Source organism: Mirounga leonina, unplaced genomic scaffold (assembly GCF_011800145.1).
Source record: "Mirounga leonina isolate KUSES-001 unplaced genomic scaffold, KU_Mleo_1.0 Mir_199, whole genome shotgun sequence".
In the NCBI taxonomy this organism is placed as follows: Eukaryota; Metazoa; Chordata; class Mammalia; order Carnivora; family Phocidae; genus Mirounga; species Mirounga leonina.
The window spans coordinates 11,177,626-11,200,753 of record NW_023270498.1 but is presented as its reverse complement, the minus strand read 5'-3'; the positions used below and the strand labels follow the sequence as shown (position 1 = coordinate 11,200,753).

Below are 23,128 nucleotides of genomic sequence, written 5' to 3'. Positions count from 1 at the left end.
CAATGCTTCCATGTTGCTTTGGGATTCCTCCTTACTTTCCCCCATTTATAGCTGAGGCGGGTGTAGTCCCCTCATTTTAGAACTTTGAAGTCTATTTTAAGGATGGCTAGAGAGATGGATGGGTGGGTAGAAAAGTCTTGACCTGCTTAAAAAGTATTCTTCATACCCTGAATTCATACACAAACACACACACACACACACACAGTTTTCTAGCCATTGGATTAGGGAGAAAACCAGTCCTCATTCATTCAACAATATGTACAGAATACCTACGATGTGTCAGGCCAGTCTTGGCCCTGGGAGTGCGGCAAAGAATAGAAGTTTCCAAGTTCATGGTGCTCACAGCTTTGTGGTGGAAGGCAGACAATATGATGTTTAAGAAAAAAAGTACTGTTTTCAAGTGTGGGATGTGTGAAAAATTAAAAAGCAGGGTAAGGGGAGTGATGGCAAGTGTGCGTATGTCAATGTCCAAAGGCAGGTGAGGGGAGACTTCTCAGATATGATGGGAACTTGGGCAGAGGCCTGGAGGAAGGTCTGTGGATTCTACGGGAAGATAGATCCAAGCAGTGGGAATAGCAAGTGCAAAGGTCCTGTGGAGGGCATGTCCTTGGTGTATGAGTAATAGTAAAAGAGGCCCATGGGGCTGGAAAGGATATGGAAGAGAAACAGTATTTGGGCTGTGAAAACTAACAGGAAGAGCCATTATACACTACATTAATTGCATACATTTAATTACCCCCAAAAACCCTTTTAAATTTTACACTGCGTTGCAATTAAAAAATTTGGAAAGAAACTTCCAGCATGTTGGAACCAACTGACTCTTTGAGTTTAAATGCATCTATAGAGGCCAGGAGCTTTATAGCATTTTATGAGCACAGACAAAGCACTTAATCCCAAGAGCCAAATTACAGGTTTGAAAAACCTCATGAAGTGTGGTGGAACGGAGATTTCCAGTGAGGCTCAGGAGCTTTGAAAACAAAATAAAACGCTGGAGCCCTAAGTCCTCATCATCCTCTGTGATTATTCACTGTATTAACAAGCCCTTCGAGAGGGGGCCATCAGGGGCCCGCACTGCCCTGCTTGTTTCTGTGACAAACACACAGGGATCCATGGAGCCTAAGGGTCAACAAGTGTGCCCAGGAGAGGCACTTCCAAATTCCCCCGGAGCCTGGGCTGGGGGCACCGCCGACCTCTGCATTGTTGCCGGGAAGTAGCAGACATCCAGCCCTGGAGAAAAAGCCCACATACCACCAGGCGCCTCCTTTTGTCCATTATTCAAAGTCCCCCTTGGCTCTGCCACGACCTAACGAGCCCTCTGCCCAGGGTGGGGAGGGAGGGCGGGGGCTAAAGGCAAAGGACATTTATTTTACTACGTCCCTGCTTGCTGCTCAGTTTCTCTTTCCTTCTTTCACTCATTGCTAGTCTTGAGTCCAAAGTCAGCTGGCGGACTCCAGCTGGTGAGGGGAGCTGAGGAGGGGAAAGGGGAGGGTGGAGGAGGGAATTAGGGAGACAGTGGGTGGGGGGAGGGGATGGAGAACTCAAATCACTACCTTCTCAAAGCTCCAAGTTCAGACGGCCTCTAAGCCAAAATGATGCTACTGCTCTGAGAACCGAACTGAAGGCACGTTTCCACCACTGGGAGCCTAGCTGTTTGACCACTGTGTCTCATTTGAACGTGTCACCCCTCCAAAGATAGCAAATAGGTGAGATTTTCTAAGCAAAATAAGGGGCGGGAGCTGTAAGTAAGCCACACGACCCGGAGTGGGGCTCTCCAGCCCCTGATGGCGTGCCCTGCTCCGGAGAGCCCACAAGGCCAGGGCTCTGAGCCTTCTGCATGCACACAGATTACCCGGGAGCCTGTCAGAAATGCAGGTTCCCAGGCTCCCTCCACCCTGGCTCTAGGGCGAGGCTCAGGGTGAACAGAGACTGATGCTGCTTTGGGCTCTGATGAGCAGTGAGCAAATGACCCAGTCTCCCCAGGGAAGACTCAGGAAGGGCAGCAAGAACTCTACCCCTTCAGAGTTTTTCCAGGCAAAGAAGGGAATGTGCAAGGCATCCAGATGAAAATACAGAAGAGATCCTCTAACATGGTTAAGAACCCCAAAAAGGACCTGCGGGACCCGTGGAAGCCAAGATCGCTGAGCAGTTCTGGTGTGGGACCCAGCGGACCTTTGCTACTCCAAGTGTTGGTCACTGACAAGAGAAAGCTCTCAGGTCTGATGGTAAACCAATGAAGCACACTGCTCATTCTGCGGACATAATCCATTTCCGAGGCGAGACTTCCTCGATGGAGAAGCAGGTGCTTCGATCTCGATTCGGCACAGCCTTCTTATCTTACTGTAGACCAGGGCTGTCTGCAAGCCGGCTGTTGTTCTGTGGAACACACTCCGGGTGATACTACCTCAGAGGGCCTTGTCCTGGCCTCTTCCAGCCACATCCCTCCCCAAAGGGGTGAGGAGTCAGAGCGACCTGGCACCCAGCCTCCCTTCTGGACCACATTCTGGATGCCGGGATTCTGGAACTCTCTGGCCAAACAGAATCCAGGCGTGCTTCCAGTGCCTGGACAGACGCTTCTTGGGGCTTCTCCTTCTGAAGACGAACCAGGCCATCACCTAAAGTACGTGTGTCCCTGGGCCGAGGACTCGCTGCTGGGGGGCCGGGAAGGGGGCCAGGACATGCAGGTGCGCGTCTCCACGCCTCCTCAGGGCCGGGAGTGGGAGGATAAGGGAGCAGGCAGGTCACGGCCATCCTGGGCCACCATCCCAGCATAGGACTCGGAGAAGCCTGAGAATTCTCTAGTAACTCCGGCCTTCTCAGCTTTTCTGAAGACAAGATCAAGTATAAAATGTTTAACAGTTCAGGGCACCTGGGTGGGGCTCAGTTGGTTAAGCGTCTGCCTTCGGCTCAGGTTATGATCCCAGGGTCCTGGGATGGAGCCCCGCATCGGGCTCCCTGCTCAACAGGGAGCCTGCTTCTCCCTCTCCCTCTGCCGCTCCCCCTGCTTGTGCTTTCCTGCTCTGTCAAATAAATAAATAAAATCTTTTAAAAAAAGTGTTTAACAGTTCGTTAGCTTGACTTACAGCTTCTAAATATTTAAATAAACAACACGTGAGCCTCTGTACTTTTGCAGATATTAGGGGGCAGGCCTAAAATGACTCCACAGGGACTAAAACTCCAGGTTACAGTTAGGTTATTCCCACACTGGGATTGTGCTATTCCAAAGGAAACATCTCTCCCTTCAAGTGGACCAGACAGACAGCCCCAGACTCTGCAGAGCAGATGTTACTGACACGTACCAGACCCCTAAAGGAGGTGGCCAGGAAAACAAAGGTTACATGCATTTTAAAATTCTTTTTCAGTCCTTAAGGTAAAGGACAGTTCATTTTTATTTGGTTCTTTTTACTCATTTCTCAATTCCTCAACATTTTTTCGGGAATTTCGGATGATAAGAGCGTGCTCCAGGTAGGAGGGGTGATGTTGTCTTGTCACTTCTCAGGGGACAGAGGGCTGCTGGTTCCTCACGTGGCAGGTGAGGCTCCACCAGATGTTCTGGGCTCTGCTGGGGCTTACACCATGAAACGGTCATTCTTATGCGGGATTCACAAAAGAAAGGGGGAAATGAAGGGCGGGTGACCTAGCAGGAAATGACCAACATCACCCCAGAAGTCTTAGCTCAGCCCAGAACACCAGATGATGCATTGAAATGAATTCTCAAGCTAGTGAAGCTAAGGAAGGAAACTTAAAAAAACAAACAAAAAACAGGAAAGAAGAAAGGAGAAAGGAGAAGCCCACAAGAGCCACTTGCCGCCACAAAATAAGGAAAACGAGGAAGGGCAGGAAGGTTGAAAGTGTATTCTGCAATCTCTACTTCGTGTGAAATAATTGCAAAATCGAGGCTGGGACTACTCACAGGACTGCAGTCTGGAAAAAAGTGATGCAAACACCGAATCATTAGGCAGTTTTATGTCCTTTAAGCTGCAAAAGACGTATGTCACATACCCACAGCCCGACCCCGAGAGAGAGCTGAAGTATTTTTTGAGGAAAACATTCCTTTTCTAGTATTCAAAAGTATTTGATTATTTACCTGTCAATCAGGTTAGCACTAACACCTTAATCTGGAAGTATCTTGGAAAAAAATATAAGTGATTTATAGATGTGTGGACCGTGGTAAACCAGACTGATTTCTGCAAAAAGTTCTAAGGGAAATCTTCATATATGAAAATCACAACAAAATAACATGAAGAAAGCCCTCCAGAAAACTCTTGGGTTTCTGGGTTACATATAGCTCCAGCAAATAAGGAAGGCCTCTGTTCTCTCAACACCCAAATTCTTATCCCAAGTTTGTCATCCGAGGAACTCAGGGGTCCACTTTTCAAGTGGTGCATCAGTCGAGTTCATTTTATTCATTAGTAATATGTTTTATAAGAAAAAAAAACGTTAAGGAAGTTAAAGCTTGGAGTAGAGAGGAAATACTGTTAGGAACAGACAGAAAACGGAGATGATTTTATTAATCATTCTCAGTTAAGCCCAAATGCTAACCTGCCCTCCTCTGAACACAGCACATAAATGGTTTCGAGAAACATCTGTAGTAAGAGGATTTCTCTCAGCTTTGAGCGGGACTCAGGTTCCTCGAGTCCAGAACCCACTGGAAGCTCTGAGTTACCTGTAACATCCCACACCCAGGACCGTCCAGCTTAAATCCCTGACTGTCCTGTTCAGGGACTGCCTCTCTCCTGGGGCAGCATTGTGGCCAGCGCCGTCAAATCAGTTTTCCTCACACTGAATGTAGATCTGTTTCCCTATAGTTTCCAGGCTGTGGCCCTCCATCTGATCCTGCGAACAAGTCAGATCCACCTTCCACAAGACAGCCGGCACACCCTCAAATGTGTGAAGGCAGTTATCATGGCCCCAGCTCTCTCTGCCCACCAGAAAACCCCAGATCACTCTCCTGTGGTTCTAGCAACCACCCTCAGAAGGCACGTTTGGACCTTGTTCTGCTCAATCTAATGACGATAAATCAGTGTGTCTTGAGAACACAGAACCCTGGGCTGAGTGGTGTCTTCCAGAAACAGTTTGAGCATGATTGTAATATGAGGTACTTTTATTTCTATAGTTGAGAATCCCATTAGCGAGTTTTGGCGGCAAATCTCAGTGTCTAGTCAAAGTGAATTTATAGTTAATTAAAGGCTTATGTTGTTATCATAATTTTTAATCTCCTTGGAGCTATTTCAGTATTTTGATTTTTCAAGATCTTTGAGGACCCTGATTCAGTCATTAACTGGATTTGAAAATTCCTTGTAAACATCTTTGATGATAATTGCACTCGATGACTTCGTCCTGGAAACAAACAAACACCAAATTGTTAAGTAAAACAAGGCCGGGGGCCAAGCCCAGCAGACTGCTTCTAGAAACAGCTCCCTTGGCCAATGTCCAGCTGTCCCTTATCACCCATCCAGCGACTCCGTCTCCTAACTGCTGTTGAACACATCACTTTCTGTCTTGGCCCAAGTTGTTTTGCTGAAGTCCCAACTTACTGCATTTTCCTGACCAACCAGTCTAACAATATTGTCAAAGAAAGCATAAGCCCGGTCCAGAGTGATGCTTTTCTCGGGGAGCCTGAGAGTCCCAGTGATAATTTCATCTTGTAATAGGAGGACAAACTTTTAACAATAGAAGTATAGTTTCTTCTGGAACCAGCTCACCATGCTCCACCTATAATTTTCAGAATTCACTTTCTTGCTGCTTGGACACTCACCACCTTCACCTCCCAGGACCTCCTCCATCTTTTATGATTGCTCACAACTGTCTGATACTGGTCGGCGGTTTCGTGCATCAGGAACCTCAGCCCTCTGGGTCCGGAGAAGCCCATCTGCTTGAGAGATTCTGCCTTTGTAGGCCATGGGGTCTTACTTCCCATTTCAGTAGGAAAGACACTCTTCTTCATTCGCTTGCTACCCCTGTTCTGGAAAGGGATCCCCAAGGACAGGCCTCGGCTACGTCCCTGCTCCACCCTCAGGCCCTTGTCCCAAGTGCACGCTCACTCAAACACACAAAAGAGCAGAGCAAAGTAGGAAAGATGATGTTTGGCTTTCACTGCCATGTGTCACCTGGAAGCCATTGGCTCTAAGGGAACGTGCATCCCCAGACCCCGCCACGGCCCATGTATGTACTTTCTTGCCAGCTTCTGTATGTAGGATTCAAAAACCTGACTTTATCAAAGAATTCCACTGGGACCTATATTTTTCATGAACCTAAGTTGTGATTGCTCAGTCAGCATGGCTTTCTTGAGAGACCCCCAACTCTCTTGCAGGGTCTTCCACTCCCGAGAGTCTCATGTTCTTTAGCCCGATCCACCCACCGGGAAGTTTGGACGTACGGTCTGTGTTGTCACTTTGTAGCTGATACTGCGCCCCGTGCAAGGCACCAAGGACCCGCAAGCAACCGCCAGCCCAGAGAAGTCCTGTCTCAGCTTCTCGGCAGCTAGCAGCAGTGCTGGTAAGCAACAGCGGGGGTGGTGGGACAGTGGAGAGCTCCGAGTTTCAGGTTCCAAAGTGTTGCCTCGTCCCAGAGCGTAATATAATCAGTAATACACATCTTCTCTAAAGCGTAAGACACACGCATGTTCTGGGGGAGTTCACGAGTTCGATCTTGAGTCTAGATGTTCAGCCTTCGATGGGCGTCTGACTTTCACCTCTGTTTTGATAAGGGGATCTTAGGTTTGTGAAGAAGAGTTATATTTACTTTCATTGGTAGTCAACTTGCGGGAAATATATGGTGGGGGCAGGGGAGGAAGCCTAAGGCGGCTTCCTCTTGCAAGAGTGAAATGGAAAAAGAGAGGGACAGAGGCAGAGTATGTGTGTCTTGGGGGAAGGGGTGAGGTGGGTGGAGTAAGGGTGCAAAATGTATACATTTAATAGCTAAGGAAGTCAAAAGACCAAAATCTTCATTATATGCACCAAACGGCCATTTAAAACAAGATGATTGGTGTGTAAGTGAACAAATTTAATGGTCTTAAATAAGTTTGTTAGCCTTCCTGGACCTCACCGTATCTGGTTTAAAAAAAAAAAAAAAGGCAGGTAATGAGTTAGGTCATTTTTAAGACCCTCCAATTAGAAGTGATCCTAACGGTAACATCCAGCAAGGAACCCCTAAAGTCGCTATCGTGAGAGGTTTATGTTCATTCCACTGAACAGAACATCAGCTGCAACCCCATTCATCCAAATCACCATTTGGAAATGAAATTTGGTCAACCCATCGGTCTGTTTTATTTGTCTAAGCCCACCTGACCTAGTGCCTTGAATATTAGTCTCTGCATTTGTCCAAAACAGTCCTACCCTGTTTGGGGAAAAGTAGTGGTGGATGTATGGGGCTCTTTGCTGAGTGATGCCTGTTGAGCCCATGGATGGCAGGGGCACAGGGCACTCTATAGAGAAGCCCCCGAGAACAAGTCTGGTCCACAGCCCCAGGACACGAGGCAAGGCCGCAGCAAGGCGGTGAGGTGCTGGGGGAGGCCAAACGGTGAGTACTTCAGAGAAGCTAAGGAGGTGAGAGGAGAGACCACCCGGGAAGGCAGAACCTGGACAACACAACTTAAAACCTGCTGTAGGTTTGGCTGTTTCTAAAATAAGTTAAACACAGAATGACCATATGACTATGCAATCCCACTCCTAGAAATATACCCCAAAGAAGTAGAAAGAGTGTTGAAACAAAACCTTATCCATGAATGTCCATAACAAAACAACAGCTAGCAGGTAGAAACAACCCAAATGCCCATCAACAGATAAAAGGACAAGCACAAAGTCATAAATGGAACACTATTCAGCCATAAAAAGGAACGAAGCGCTGACATGTGCTAGTACACAGATGAATCTTGAAAACAGCCAGACACAAAACGTCATGTATTTTGGATTCCACTTCTATGAAATGTTCAGAATAGGCAAGCATTCCACAGAGACAAAAAGCAGCTGAGTGGTTTTCGGGGGCTGTGGAGGAGGGAGGAACGAAGAAAAGTGACTGCTTTTAGTAGGTAGAGTTTCCTTTTGGAGTGATGAAAACGTCCAGGAATACGCAGTGGTGATGGTGGCACGAAACTGGGAATGTGCTAAATGGCAATTTACTGAGCATTAACATGGTCAATGTGAGTATGCCCGGTCTCACCTCTTCTATTCATATAGTACTGGAAGTTCGAGCCACAGCAATTAGGCAAGAAAAAAGAATGAAAGGCATCTTGTCTCTGCTTGCAGATTACATGATCTTATGTATAGAAACCCCGGAAAACACCACACCGAAAAACTGTGAGAAGGAATAAATGGATTCAGTAAAGTTTCAGAAGACAAAATCCACGTACACGAATCAGGTGCGTTTCTATACACTAACGATGAGCCATCTGAAAGAGAAATCAAGAAAGCAATCCAGCTTACAAGAGCAGCAAAAATAACAAAATATCTAGGAATAAATTAATCCAAGGAGACTAAAGACATGTACACTGAAAAGTATAGGATATTGATGAAATAAATTAAGGAAGGTATGAATAAATGGAGAGGCAGTCCATGTTCTTGGGTCGGAAGAATCAGTATTGTTAAAACATCCATAGTATCCAAAGAGATCTGCAGACTCAATGTACTCCCTATCAAAATTCCAGTGGCCTTTTCCATAGAAATAGAAAAAAATTAACTCAACATGGATTAAAGACCTGAAACCATAAAACTCCTCCAAGTAAACATACAGAAAAGTCTCCTTGACATGGGTCTTGGCAATGATTTTTTTGGAGTTGATACCGAAAGCACAGGTAACAAAAGCAAAAATAAACACATGGGACTACATCAAACTAAAAAACTTCTGCATAGCAAAATAAAAATAATCAACAAAATGAAAAGGCAGTCTACAGAATGGGAGAAAATATTTGCAAACCACATATCTGATAAGGGGTTAATATCCAAAATAAATAAGGAACCCAGAGAACTCAAATGGAAAAAAAAAAAACAAATAATGAAATTTAAAAATGGCCAGAGGATCTGAATAGACATTTTTCCAAGGAAGACATACAAATGGTCATCAGGTACATGAAAAGGTGCGTCACATCACTAATAATTGGGGAATGCATATCCAAACCACAATGGGATACCATCTCACAGCTGTTAGGAGGTCTTCTAGAAAAGACAAGAGATAACACATGTTGGCAAGAATACGGAGAAAAGGGAACCCTTGTGCACGGTTGGTGGGGATGCAAATTGGTGCAGCCATTGTGGAAAACAGTATAGTAGTTCCCCACAACATTAAAGAGAGAACTCTCATCGGATCCAGCAATCCCACCTCTGTGTAGACATCCGAAGGGAATAAAACCAGTATCTTGAAGATACATCTGCATTACCACATTCATTACAATATTATTCCTAATAGCCAAGACGTGGAAACAACCTAAGGGTCTGTCAACAGCTGAGTGGATAAGGAAAATGTGATGTGTATAATTGACCCTTGAGCAACACAGGGGTTAGGGGTGCTGACACCCAGCACATCTGAAGGTCCACGTATAACCTCTGACTCCCCAAAACTTAACTACCAATAGCCTACTGTTGACCAGAAGCCTTACCGATAACACAAATGGTCCACTAACACATATTTTTTTATGTTATATGTATAAGTAAGCTAGAGAAAAGAAAATGTTAAGAAAATTGTAAGGAAGAGAAAATACATTTGTAGTATTTATTGAAAAAAATCCAAATATCAGCGGACCTGTGAAGTTCAAACCTGTGTTGTTCAAGGGCCAACTGTGCGTGTGTGTATATATATAAAATGGAATATTATTCAGCCATAAAAAAGAAAGACATCTTGCCATTTGTGACAACATGGATAGACCTTGAAGGCATCACGCTAAGTGAAATAAGACAAAATAAAGGGCTAAACGGTATGCGAAATCCAAAAATAGGACGAAGAAAAGTCAAACTCACGGAAACAGAGACTAGATTGGTGGTTGCCAGGGGCTGGGGGTGGGGAAATGGGGAGATGCTATTCAAAGAGTACAATTAAGTTTTGATGATCTATGTACAGCATTGGGACCGTAGTTAAGAATACCGGATTGCGGGCACCTGGGTGGCTCAGTTGGTTAAGCGACTGCCTTCGGCTCAGGTCATGATCCTGGAGTCCCTGGATCGAGTCCCGCATCGGGCTCCCTGCTCGGTGGGGAGTCTGATTCTCCCTCTGACCCTCCCCCCTCTCATGGGCTCTCTCTCATTCTCTCTCTCTCAAATAAATAAATAAAATCTTTAAAAAAAGAATACCGGATTGCATACTTGAAATTTGCCAAGAGAATAAATAGATCTTAAGAGTTCTCGCCACATACCTGAGAAAAGATAACTGTGAGGTGATGGATGTGTTAATTAACTTGCCGTTAATCATCTCACGACGTATATGTATATCAAATCATCACTTTGTACACTTAAAAAATACACAATTTCATTCATCAATTATACCTCAATAAAGCTGGAAAAAATAAATTGGCCAAATGGTAAATTTCATGTTCTGTGTGTTCCATCGCAATTTTTTTTTTTCAAAGTTGAAAAACCAACCAACAAACGTAAAGGGGGCTGCAGCCCAGTGAGGGAACCAGCCGGACCCCTAAGCAGGACCACCGACCGCCCTTTCATCCTCCCTCCGGCCAGGCTATGCCGCTCCTGCCCGAGCTTTCCTGCCTGCCAACAGAAAGGAGAAACCTAAGGAGCTCAAGTGTCAGTGTAATATAAATTACGGCGAGGGAAAAAACAGAAACAACGTGATGCATGGCTGAGGATCTAAAAGAGGAACGTCCACCATTGTTTGTGATTATGGATCACATCACAATCTAATAGCAATTTTTATTTAATCAATAATTTCCATGCTGAACAGACAGCCCTGCTACAGAGAATCGACAGGCAGGTACTGATAGTACCAAAGCCTCGTTATTCATCTTTCCTCCGCCGGCTTATCAGCCAAACTACTGTAAAACGCACCACGGAGATGGATTTTAGAAGCCACCTTTCTCCTCTTGCCCCCTTTCTTTTCCTCTCTCCCATAACATATCACAAAAGGTAGACTCCACATTTATTTGAGTCACCTGGGGCTTGAGTGGCATAAAAAGGCAGTCCATGTTAAGCAATTTCACAAATCAGTGGGACCTCGACCATCGCTCAGGGTTGGTCATTACAGGCTAATAAATCATACTTTCTCTTTGAGTTGTCAGTCGCCAAAAAGCTTTGTACAAACGTTGGCATCTGTAATTCCGTAAAGGCTTTTCATCTTGAAATAAGATGCTCTAGACTGATAACAAGAATAATCCCCTCTTGATCAAGGAAAAAAAAAAAATCTGCATTTTAGCAATTAAAAGCTCCTGCCAGAAGCCAAATGGCTCGATACTGAGCCCCCAGTGAAGTTTATCTCCACTGAACATAAGGAGAGTACGGCGAGGGTTGTGCTGTATTTGTGCTAGGGACTGCTTTATCTTGCCCCGGGGGCTGCACCATCTCTCCCCAAGTGGGACAGGAGAGTGAGAACTTTCGCCACCTCCCGGAAAAGCCACTGGGGAGACCTGCACGTCCTGAACCAGGGCTTTCCTGCCTATCCTGGAGAGAGGGCTCGGCCAAAGCACAAAGGTTAACATCATCCCAAGAAACAGGAGGTGTCTGGGGCACCTGGGGGGCTCAGTCGTTAAGCGTCTGCCTTTAGCTCAGGTCACGGTCCCAGGGTCCTGGGACCGAGCCCCGCATCGGGCTCCCTGCTCAGCGGGAAGCCTGCTTCTCTCTCTCCCACTCACTCTGCTTATGTTCCCTCTCTCTCTGTGTCTCTCTGTCAAATAAATAAATAAAATCTTAAAAAAAAAAAAGAGAGAGAGAGAGAAAGAAAGAAACAGGAGATGTTTGAAGGTGGCGTGGAAGGAACAGGTGAGACAGGACTGGGCCAGGCACATAAGGCAGCGCGCGCCGTCCCCAGACGGCAGTTTTGTTCTCCTGATTAGGAAGACATTTTCAGAACCTCAGATTATGAGGCACACCAAAAACCAAAAGAATGAAAAAGACAAATGTTTACTAATCACAATAAAACCGTCACTAAGAAGGCCCTAAAATCGTGGGGAACACTGTGACTGGCTTCTTCTCTAAGTCATCAGAGATCATTCTCCAGTGACCTTGACCAGCCTACTTTACAGAGAGACACTCTTGGGGCCCTTAGGTAATGAGCCTGGGGCCACACACACAAGTTACAGGGATTTTATGGGCGAACCACCCTCCAGGTGCTCAGCTGACAGCCTGGAAGCTGCTGACTGCTCTCTGAAGGGCGTCTACGACATCTGCACAAACTGTCACTGAAACATCTCCAAACTGTCCTCCCAAGTTTTAAGAAATAACTGAACATAATTTCCATGGCAGAGGCTCACTTTTGGCCCCGCCCCTTCCAGGACATCGATGGTACAGCTGCTGGGGCTCTGCAAAGCTCAGCCCCGAACTTTCTAGGGCTCACACCGGCTCTTGCCTTCCTTGCATCGGAAACATGTGATTCTCCTCACTCCACCTGGATGGGAAGTCAGACTCCCAGTGCAGCAGGTGGGTCCCAGGAAACTGTCACTCTGGGCTTTAATCTCGCTTCCCACAGCCCCCTGCCTTCCAGGAGCTTTGGTTCCACATCGGTACACTACTTACCACTCTTCAATCCCCAAAGCATGGAATGAATCATTCTGCAATTATATTCCTAACCCCACGGAGTGTCAAAACCCCCAGCCTTTTATTATATTAGCTACTATCATAGATAAAATTCTCCTATACTTTCTGCTTCCGTTAACTTCTTCCCACTGTTTTTTCCACATGGAAGCCCCAACACCTCCCTGCAATGGTCTTTCCCTATTTATATCAACCCTTTTTTTCAAGACCATGTCCAAACCCACCAGACTTTTCTCTTGTGACTTCTGCCACTTCACTTTACCTGTTTTCTTGCTGCTCTGCTTGTACTTCTCTGGTCCTCCCAGTGGTCTTGCCCCTATGTTCCCCTTACTCCCAGATATAAAAGATGAATGTATCCAGTCTTGTTCCCTCCTCTGGCCCTGACCCGGACCCAGGCCTCAACTCTGGAAGTCTGACCCGCAAGAGGCTTCTTCCAACACTATGCCTGCAATTTGTATCTTGGCCACCAGGTGGTGCTAATGCATCGTACCGGTAAAACCACCAGCTTACACAGGTGAGCACGTGCAGCTGAATCAGTGACATGCTTACATTTTTTTTTTCATTTTGATGAAAAGTCTTTATATATTCCTTTTTTAAATTTTGATGAAAAGTTTTAATCTCTCCATTCTTTAATTAGGCTGATTAGTACTACTTCTCATTCTTCCTTATATTTGAATATATATGGGATTCCTTATATATGAATATATGTATGAATATATGATCTCATTCTATCCCTACCAAAAAAAAAAAAAAGTAAAAAATAAAAAACCCTGTGAGGAGAATAGGATGGATATTAATATCTCCACCTTACAGATGAGAAACTGAGGACCAAAGCTGTAGATTGACTTATTTAGATTCAGAAACAGTTCTTGGCAGATGTAGGAATCAAAGATAAATCTCCCTCCCCCCTCCAACTCACTGATTACTGCTAGTTTTACTGGTAATTGGCTGGGGTGGGGAAGAGGTGGCTTACATTTAAGGCCTTGGCCTCTCTTTTAAGGATATGTCACTTACAGCTCTCTTGCCAACATTAATTGTTCTAGAAATGAAAAAAAAAAAAAACCATCTATGGCAGTATTTAGCTAATCCCAGGAAAGCCTAAATGTCCCTGAATTTTCAAAAAAAGTCCTTGCATTAGAAAATTGCTTTCTGTTTCTGGAGTTCTGTTTTCTGTCAAAGCAGGAGCCTGATCTCCATGCTTGCCATGATCTCAGAAGCTGAAGTCTGAGTGACTTCCCTTGGTCTGCAAAAAAACAAAACAAAACAAAAACAAAACAAAAAAACCACCAAAACCCAGTGATGGAATTCTTCACCGAGACAAAGGACTTGGCTGGTTATAGTCCTTGCTGAGAAGTCCTGAGTACCTAACCTAACAAATATGGCTTTAAAATTAAGCGCTCTCTCTCTCTATCTCACACACACATACACACACACACACGTACACACATGCAGACACACAGGGGCACGCACACCACATACACCCGTGGATGCACACACACAGGCACACATAAACATCTATTAAATAGCCTTTTGTTAGAGACTAACAAGTTCACCTTTTCCTTATAATTTGAAAATTCTACGGCACACTTAAGGAGAAAATTAATCTTAAATCACAAATACACTTTTGTTGTTACTGTTTTCCACACTGCAAGAGGAAAGATTTGGGACAGAAGAGGGGCCAATTCTGCCCCCCAGGGGACGTTTGGCAACGTCGGGAGAAATTTCTGGTTGTTACGATGGGGGGGGGTAGATCCCCCCTGGAATCTAGCGGGCAGAGGTCAGCAGTGCCGCTAACAGTCCCACGACAATGCAAAGGATGGCCCTCACGACAAAGAATTCTCTGCCTCAGTGCGTCCGGGGTGAGAAGTCCTGGTTTTGGGTGCCCACCGAGGAGAACTTTCAGAAGGACATCAGGATAAGAGAACACATAACAGCATCAGGCTCTGAATCTCGACACTGCATATTCGAGAATAAGGAGGGATCCAGAGTATAAGGAACAGAGCCGGAGACCCCACCAGTCCCTCTTTCTTAGGGGTTCACGAACCAGGGGCCTAGTCAGAATCTTTACACAATTATTAATTTCATGGTGACATGCCAACCCCAAAGCTGCCTGAATACCAACCTAAACCATGTTCTTTTTTTTTTTTTTAAAGATTTTATTTATTTATTTGAGAGAGAGAATGAGAGACAGAGAGCATGAGAGGGAGGAGGGTCAGAGGGAGAAGCAGACTCCCCGCCGAGCAGGGAGCCCGATGCGGGACTCGATCCCGGGACTCCAGGATCATGACCTGAGCCTAAGGCAGTCGCTTAACCAACTGAGCCACCCAGGCGCCCCCTAAACCATGTTCTTATAGGCAAAGTGCATGAACTTATCAGCTAGTAAATGTCTTTACACTTTTCCCTTTTAGAAAAATTATCAGTAACATTTTCTTGAGTATAATTTTTAAGTAACTCCCCCAGCTGTTTCGTCAAGTAAACACTATTATTACCCTTATTTCAGAGAGAAGGATGTGATGTATCTAGGGTAGAAAGCAGCAGGCTTTGAGCCCAGGTCTGTCAGCTTTGCAAGGGACCTTGTACCGTCACAGGAGAACAGCGGCAAGCCTGAGGATTCTCTCGGATCAGGTGCTATGTATGCTTACAAAGTCATGATCACCATCATCACCATCATCGTCCTCATCCTCGTGCCTCAAAAGTTGACCCCCATGCTTTGCTTTGACCTAAACCTGTTTCCCTCCCGTTTCCCAGAGGCCTTTTCCAATATTCCTTACGCGCTTCTCCCCTCTTCTAAGCCCCCGGTATCTCAACCACACAGTTCTGGCATCATTATGTTCTGTCTCACATGCTACTCACCCTATGCTTTCACGTTTCTTTGTCTCGCCCTTCCCCTGAGAATGACCAGGCGTGGAGGGTCAGGGCTAAGCCCACCACGAAGCAGGGGCAGTGGGCAGCATGCAGGCGGCTCCCGGAAGTATTCGGGGAGGAGTTGAGAGAAAGCCTGATCGGCTACTATCAGCTCATCCTTTTTCCCGACACATAAGAAGACACATGGCTACAGGCAAGTACGTTTCCACGAGGTACGCAGCCCAGCCCGAACTGACCATCATTCCTTCTTGTACAAAGTGGGCCCGCGGAGAACATTCCAGGGAATCTTACCCAAAGTAGCATTCAGAACCAATTCAGAGGAAAATCCTCTCCAAGTGGCAGAAAGAGTTACTTGGCTAAAAGTTCTGATGAAGTATTCTGGGGGGGGGGGGGGCTGTGTGCAAGGAAACATTTCTGGGGTACCCCAGGGCAAAACAAACTTAAGAAAGTAACTAACACATTATTCTGTACCAGTGACATCTCACTCGAAATATTGATTTCTTATTCTTCGTTCAAGGGGTAAGAAAAGGGGAAATTAGTAAAGGGGAAATTTTAATAATTCCATAATTACTCAAGTAATTAATAAACCACATCCTAGAAATATTAAATACGATTATTCTGGAGGGCACTTAATCTACGGGGTGGAAAAGATCCTGGGAAAAAGATAACATGTGACTGCCTTCTCCAAAACCCCACCTGGGGGCAGCCATCCATAACCGACCGTGCATCCCCTCCACCCTCCTCCCCTGCTGCAGGTGCCGGGGAGGGGGGTGGAGGGGGGGAGCTCAGCACAGCACCCAGGTGGCTGCCAGCCAATACGTGGGCCCTTGAGAGGAAACCTGTTTGCCATCCCTATCCTGAGGACTATCTAATTCAAATCTTTCACTTGCTTTTACTAAAACTGAGGTCCAAGGAGGTGAAATGGCTTGGCCAAGTCCCATCTATCAGAACTACGCTGGGAAGAACGGGGTCCCCGCCTCAGTCAAGAGCAGGTTCGGCAACAATGAATATAAAATAAGCCTGAGAACCGACATGCAGAAGCCACAGACCCAAGCGCCATTCCCCTCCCCTCCCCAACGCAACCTGCAAAAACAAATACATAAAACAAAGGGAGACGAGGCACTCTTTTCAACCCTCTGTCTGTTTCTCATTAGGCCTCCTGCATGCGATCTCCGTTCGGCCTTGGATGTTGGGGAGGGCATTTATTTTCACGGGTGTTTCACAGTATGAAAAGTGAGAAAATAGCATTCTAGAGGGTCAAATGTTTCCAGGGAGGTCATCCCAAGGGTCAGGGCAGAGATGGTGCTGCCATGCAGAATCCCACTGGCCCCAGGAGCCCACACGGACCCTCGCGCCACCCCCCACCTCCCACTCAGGCTCTCTCCTTTCTCTACGGAAAAGTATTTCTGCAGGTGCAATTCAGTTCCTGGCTTTAAAAACGTGACCCTCGAGGCGCAATTGTCAAAGGATGGCTTTGAAGTTTGTGGTTCGGAGCCTGTATTTTACATGCAATATTTCCAAATAATTGGAGTAACTAAATTAACTAGCAACTCCATGTAGGGAAAAGAAGATCAAAATCTCCACTCATTCGTTTTACATTTTATATGCACACAAAACTAATTTCTGCCTCGTATCTGAGACCCCTATCGCATCTTACACTCCATTTTCTCTTAGGTAAGGATATACAATGCAACTTTAGCAAAGGGATCAAAATTAAATGGAAAACATTTAAAATGCAAATTTAGGATCATGGTATTAATATGAAAATAATGTCTTCAACACATCCTAACTTCACCCCATTTCTACGGATCCACCAATTCTTCACAGATTAGATGTGCCTTCTTTACATCTAAATCTCTAGGATGTTAAAAAGAAAGCCCTTCGTTTTCATGCTGCCTATGTACAGAATTTGTTTTCAAACGGCAGCAAAGGTGATTATAACTGTATTCTTCTGATAAAAGAACCGACAGCAGGCTTTAGAGATCAAAATTCATGGCATATGAAAGCATTTAAAATCCAAGTAGGTGGTTAATCACTCTACAAAAAGGTGAATTTCTGACACCCAGCTTAAAAGATACAAAGGAACACAGGGACTTAAATGCCACCCAGTTGAAGCTGGGACTCATATAAATACAACTCACGTTCTCTGCCCTTCCGCCCCACTAGCAGGAGATGGGTCCCTCACCTGCCTAAGGCCCTCTCCGCAGACTCATTTGGCTGGGGAGGGCGTGGGGAATAAAACTGTTAAAAAAAATAATTTGACGATTTTTCAGACCTTAGGAAAGAATATTATAAGTGTTACTTCTAAAGCAGAAAGAGGGTTCCGTCACTGAAATAGAGGGTCAAAGAATACAGTGATACAGGGGCACCTGGGTGGCTCAGTCGGTTAAGCGTCTGCCTTCGGCTCAGGTCATGATCCCAGGGTCCTGGGATCGAGCCCCGCATCGGGCTCCCTGCTCCGCGGGAAGCCTGCTTCTCCCTCTCCCACTCCCCCTACTTGTGTTCCCTCTCTCGCTGTGTCTCTCTCTGTCAAATAAATAAATAAAATCTTAAAAAAAAAAAAAAGAATACAGTGATACAGCAAACAGGTGGACATTAAGGATGGTGAGGATACTACTTTCATTCTCCGGGTCCCGGAAGTGACATTTGCAAGCATCACCAGCCACCGAGCGGTGGTGACCCATACTGAGGTGCACATTCTTCGCATTTTTAGGAATAAATCTCCTCTTTTGAAAAAGCCTCTCAAATCAAAAACTTTGATGGGCCGTATCATGTCATTCAGAAACAACGCGGGCAGGTTTCGGAGAACCTAGAAATGACTAACTTGGGCTCACGCTGTGCATTGTTTCAGACCCCTCGACCCTCCTAGAGCCGAAGATGGGACTGAGTTCTAGGACAGAAGGAATGCAAGCGGGAAATGGCTCTCAGGAAGGTTTGGAAGCCTCCCTCATCCTCGCGCGAGGCCAGACCAGAAGATGGAAGTTGAGTTTTTTGCATGCCCTCCCCCTCAAAAAAAGCCAAAACAAAACCAGAAAACATGTTGAGAGCCAACATTCTGCCACCTTCAGAAATAAATTTAAATGTAAGATTCGTGTCTTTTGTAATATGCCGTGCACAACAGCAAAAAGAGAGTCTAATTAATTTGGAATTGAAGGGAAAATGTGGACTTTCCAACTTACTTTGAGGTGTTAGAATACGTGCTTTCAGATGCCAAGGAAAGAGAAAGCGTTTGCATCTCAACAAATCAATAATCAATTCAGTCTTAATCAAAGGTACTTTGAATTCATTTTTATGCCGGATCTCCTTTTTACTCTCTTGTTCTGTTCTATTTTAACTGACACCAAGAAAGGGACAAAGTATAACAAAAACCTGGTTAACAAAAATATACATCTGTCTTCTTAGCTTCTGGGCATAGAAGTAAATTTATGACAAATTTAATACTAGCTTGAGAGTAACTAAGCCCAATTATAATTATCTTGCTGGGAAGAGAAATTAATTAAACATCCCCGTGATAAAGACCCTACAGCAAACCTAGAATAAACACACACCTGGCGGAGGACAGGCGCTTGCAATAAAGGAGAAGAGAAGGGAAAGGCAATGGTTAGCGCATCTGTTGGGCCAGTAATGGGACGAGGTAATGTTTAAGAGAACACGGAGTGCATTACGCTGGGAATGAGACTACCTGGCGGGCAGAGCCCGCCGCGTCCCTAATTCTCCTCTTCAACTTTGTGATTTGCTAATGTGAAACACATGTCTCCCTTTTGCACCAAGTTCAAATGGCTCTGGAATTCCAACCGTGCAGCTCAGCGACTGAACCAGAACAAGGGGAGAACTTGTCAGGATTTAAGAGCTTTCAGCAAAGCCCTTCAATTGCAGCCAGCACCCTATTCCACGGAAGGATATCAATTATAGATAGTGACTTGCTTTAGCAGGCAGTCGGGCCTGTCAGGCCCTAGATAGACAACCATGAAGAATCATGAATCTTTCTATTAACTGTAAGAGGGGGAAGAAGAATGGGTCATGGCTATAAATAAGGCAGAGCATCAGAATGGTTTAACACCTTGCCTCTTGGTCGCATGGAGCATGAAAATTCAGCTAATTCACAAAATGCCGTCTCTCCAAGGAGAGCCATGGGAATGGAAACAGTTAAGACTTCCCTCCGTCCTTAAAAAAAACCTGGGGTTTGCCACTGGTATTTTTTCCACCTGCCACCAAAATAATTAGGTGGGTATGGAGCTATTCCTTCAATCAGCAAAGAATAAAGTGCTCGTGCTATCCCAGGTCACTGCTGATGCAACCAGATAACGCCCACCGGGAGGGAGGTACTTGCATGTCATGCAAAGTAAAATCGACTTAAACGCACACATTGGCAATATCCGCACTTCAGGTAACGAGTAGAAAGGTGGAAAATAAGTGACATGCCCTAGTGTTTTTATTTAGGTTGTGGCCAAGTTATAACTGTAATCCACTTAATGTATGTAATTTATCTCAGACTAAAATTAACATCATAAAGGTACTACATTGGATTTTCTCCTACTCCTGACATGAATTCCTTCTAGCTGGTTTGGAATCAAAAATTTCCCCTGTATGTGGATTCAGTCAGATTTTTTACGATAAGACACACAACACGGTGGTCATTCAAGTTGATCGTTTAAGCAGATTTACCGCAAAACTACTCAGGTCTCTGCTAAAACATCATCACTCCCTAAAGCCTTTCGCCACTGAGATTAAATACACCTACAAGAGTCACTGTCTCTTAAAAGCTTTCGCATTCAGTAGGTAGCAGAAAGGTTAAAAACGCTACATCAAACCTGGTCTCTAATGAGGAACACGATTCCTTTGAAATGTAGACTCCGAATAAGCTCTTGCTCCATCCTGCATCTGGTAACAGCTGAACCATAATCACAGCCCTCCTTGGAAAATACAATGACTTATCCTCAGAAAAGGCACCATGGGACTGTGTCACCTCTCAGGACTCAAGCAGCTCTGGTAATATCTCGCTCGCGATGGCAGTTTTCATGCAAACCGTTCCCCTCATGTGGGTTATTCACTCCTTCTATCACTAAGGGTAGCCCTGGCATACTGCACTCTTCGGGAATATCTCCCTACACTAGAAGAAAAATTCCAAACTTTTTCTTTTCCCCCTTTGGTAGGACCATGTCTGTGGTTTCCATTAAAAGTCAGCAAGAAGAAAGGGCCATTAAGTAAGGCTTGGCTTAAAAATAACACTTGCCTCAAATTAAAGAGAAAGAATTGAATTAAGTTCATGGAAAAATCTGGAAATCTACCTTAATTAAAAACATTTGACTTTCTAGGTTTCTTGCTGTGCTGAGAAATCTATAATTCTTCCTACACAATTACAAGGAGACATGATTAAGAAAGAAATGTGGGGGGGGGGGAGCCCTGCTGATGTCATGTTAACTCCTCAAAACATTCTGTACCTAACGGATCGCAAATTCTGGCAAACGGTCTATTTAACACTTTGCCGTGATGACAACGTGTGGAATACATCACAGAGGAGGAGCCAAGTTGCAGACGACACCCTGGAGAAGTTCCTGCGGACGGTGGAAAATGTGGGATGTGTCAAGAATTGTATAATTTTAGCGTTTAAATGGAGAAGTGTTATCAAGAAATATGGGTCATCTAAAATTAAAAGTTACCAGAAAAGAAGAGACAACGGGGCGAGTGTGTGCGGTGTGTGTGTGGGGGTGGGGTGGGCGGGGCCCTGCCTCTCTGTCAGATCTTCTGTCACCGGACAAGCGGGTGAACCGGCCACACACAGCAGACCATCCGTAATTGCCTCGATGAGCCTACGCTGTCTAGTCTCGATGATCGAGAGAGAGAGACCCTTCCGTCTCAGCTGCTCCCGGTCCCATCGGCTAAGGAGACTCCTCTGGCGTGAAAGAAAGCGCCAAATCAAATGAAGCACTGGCAAAGGAAATACGCCTCATCAGGTATGTGCACATGGGTGTGGGGAGTGCACTGCGTTATTGGAAATAAAACCCACGGGGGCAACACTTCTGGACATGGTATAGTAAGATGAGGTGTGGATCTCAGTCTGACCATGCTGCAGGTTTCAAAAATCCATGCCACCGGACGCATTTAAAAATACACATCACTTTTTCCATGGAACTACCCGCCCTGCAAGGGTTGGCCTTCAGTCAAGAAACTGTGTTAATGGCTTCCCTAAGCATCTACCTATCTCACGCATAGTACTAATTGCTGCATAAAATACTGGGAGGTTCCTTGGCCTTGAGGGTTTGGAAAAAGAAGGCAGAACAGAAGAAAAGGAATTCCCCACCTCTACAATTTTTTTTTTCCCTACCATGGCTGGGTCTAGGAGAGGAGAATCAAACTTGGTTAAAAGGTTAAAAATAATTCATGTCCAGCTTACTATTACTCAATAACCATCAAAGACGCAAACTCAAAATAGTGTTTTCTGGCTTACGGGATCAGAGTCATTACGCTCTCTATTGAAGACTTTATTGAATTTTACACTAAGCTTTAGCTGACTGAACAGGTCAAGCACCATGGCTCAGAGTTTTCTTTATTCTCAGAAAATCATAAAGCCCTCTCCAGTTTGCAGCCTGCTAGCTAAGAAACCTGACTCAGCGCAGGGTCAGGGAAGCCGACCCCACAGGAAAGGTCACGTAGTTGTAAAGCTCACTTCCCGAGTCCCCCCGACTTACGTGCACCAGCTGTTCCTGGGTGTCAAACTCCCGTGTGCAGCCTTCCCAGTGGCAGTTGGTCTCATAGATGACTTCAGGCTCCTGTTTGCTTTCGTCTTTGTCCCCTTCCTCCTTCACCAGGGTCGTTCCTTCCGGCTGTTCCTGGGTGGGGGTGGGGCGGGGGGAGGCGGGGAGGGAGGAGAGAGGGGAAAAAAAGATCAGACACAATGGAAGGACAGAGAAAAGAAAAAAACCTGATTGCATGGGTCTTCATCCTGAGGCAATTTTTCAGGGAAAAGAAAACAGAGCCCAGGTCTAGCAGCTGGATTTTATGGACAGAAGAAGTCAAACGTATGGAATCATTTGTGTGCGTGTTTTCCGATTTACCAAATATATCTTCAGAGATTGTTAATGTGGGATTAAAAACAACAGTCCCAACCGTAATGATGATAAGAAATTGAGGCCAAACTTTGCCCCTGAATACGAGAGAGAAAAAGAAATTAAAATGTCATCCCGTAAGAAAGAAGCAATTAAATTAGGTCATGCAGTCTTTACCCAAAAGACTGGCCTTTCTCTTTCGGTTAGATTCTTTCTCGTGTATTAATTTGTTGATTCTCATATTTTGGAATCAGGGCAATGGTTTACCAGTAATTCTAATTCTGCCTTCCCCTGCCTTGGAGGCTGTGACAGGCACTTTCTGGGTTTTAGAGGGATCATGTCTTCCTGGTTCAACCTCTGAGCTCCGAGGATACGGCTTGCTGCCCAAGAACCACAGCATCTAAAGCTTAGCAGCTGCGTCTTTTCTAGTGTCCGAGGCAGCTTCATGGCAGTGAAAATGCAAACAATTTCCAGAACTCTGAGAGATGACTAGGTGCACAGATTTGGGATCTCATCTGGGGCAGGATGACAAAA

At 45.3% G+C, this 23,128-nt stretch overlaps 1 protein-coding gene across 2 annotated transcripts in view; it reads right to left on the bottom strand.

The window, feature by feature from the left end:
- GLI3 (GLI family zinc finger 3) overlaps window positions 1-23,128 on the bottom strand; it is a 273,042-nt gene that overhangs the window by 48,167 nt on the left and 201,747 nt on the right. For both annotated transcript variants that reach the window (XM_035026515.1, XM_035026516.1), the window contains exon 10: window positions 22,238-22,378. In XM_035026515.1, the coding sequence (XP_034882406.1) occupies window positions 22,238-22,378 (141 nt within the window). The remainder of the gene's footprint in view (window positions 1-22,237; window positions 22,379-23,128) is intronic.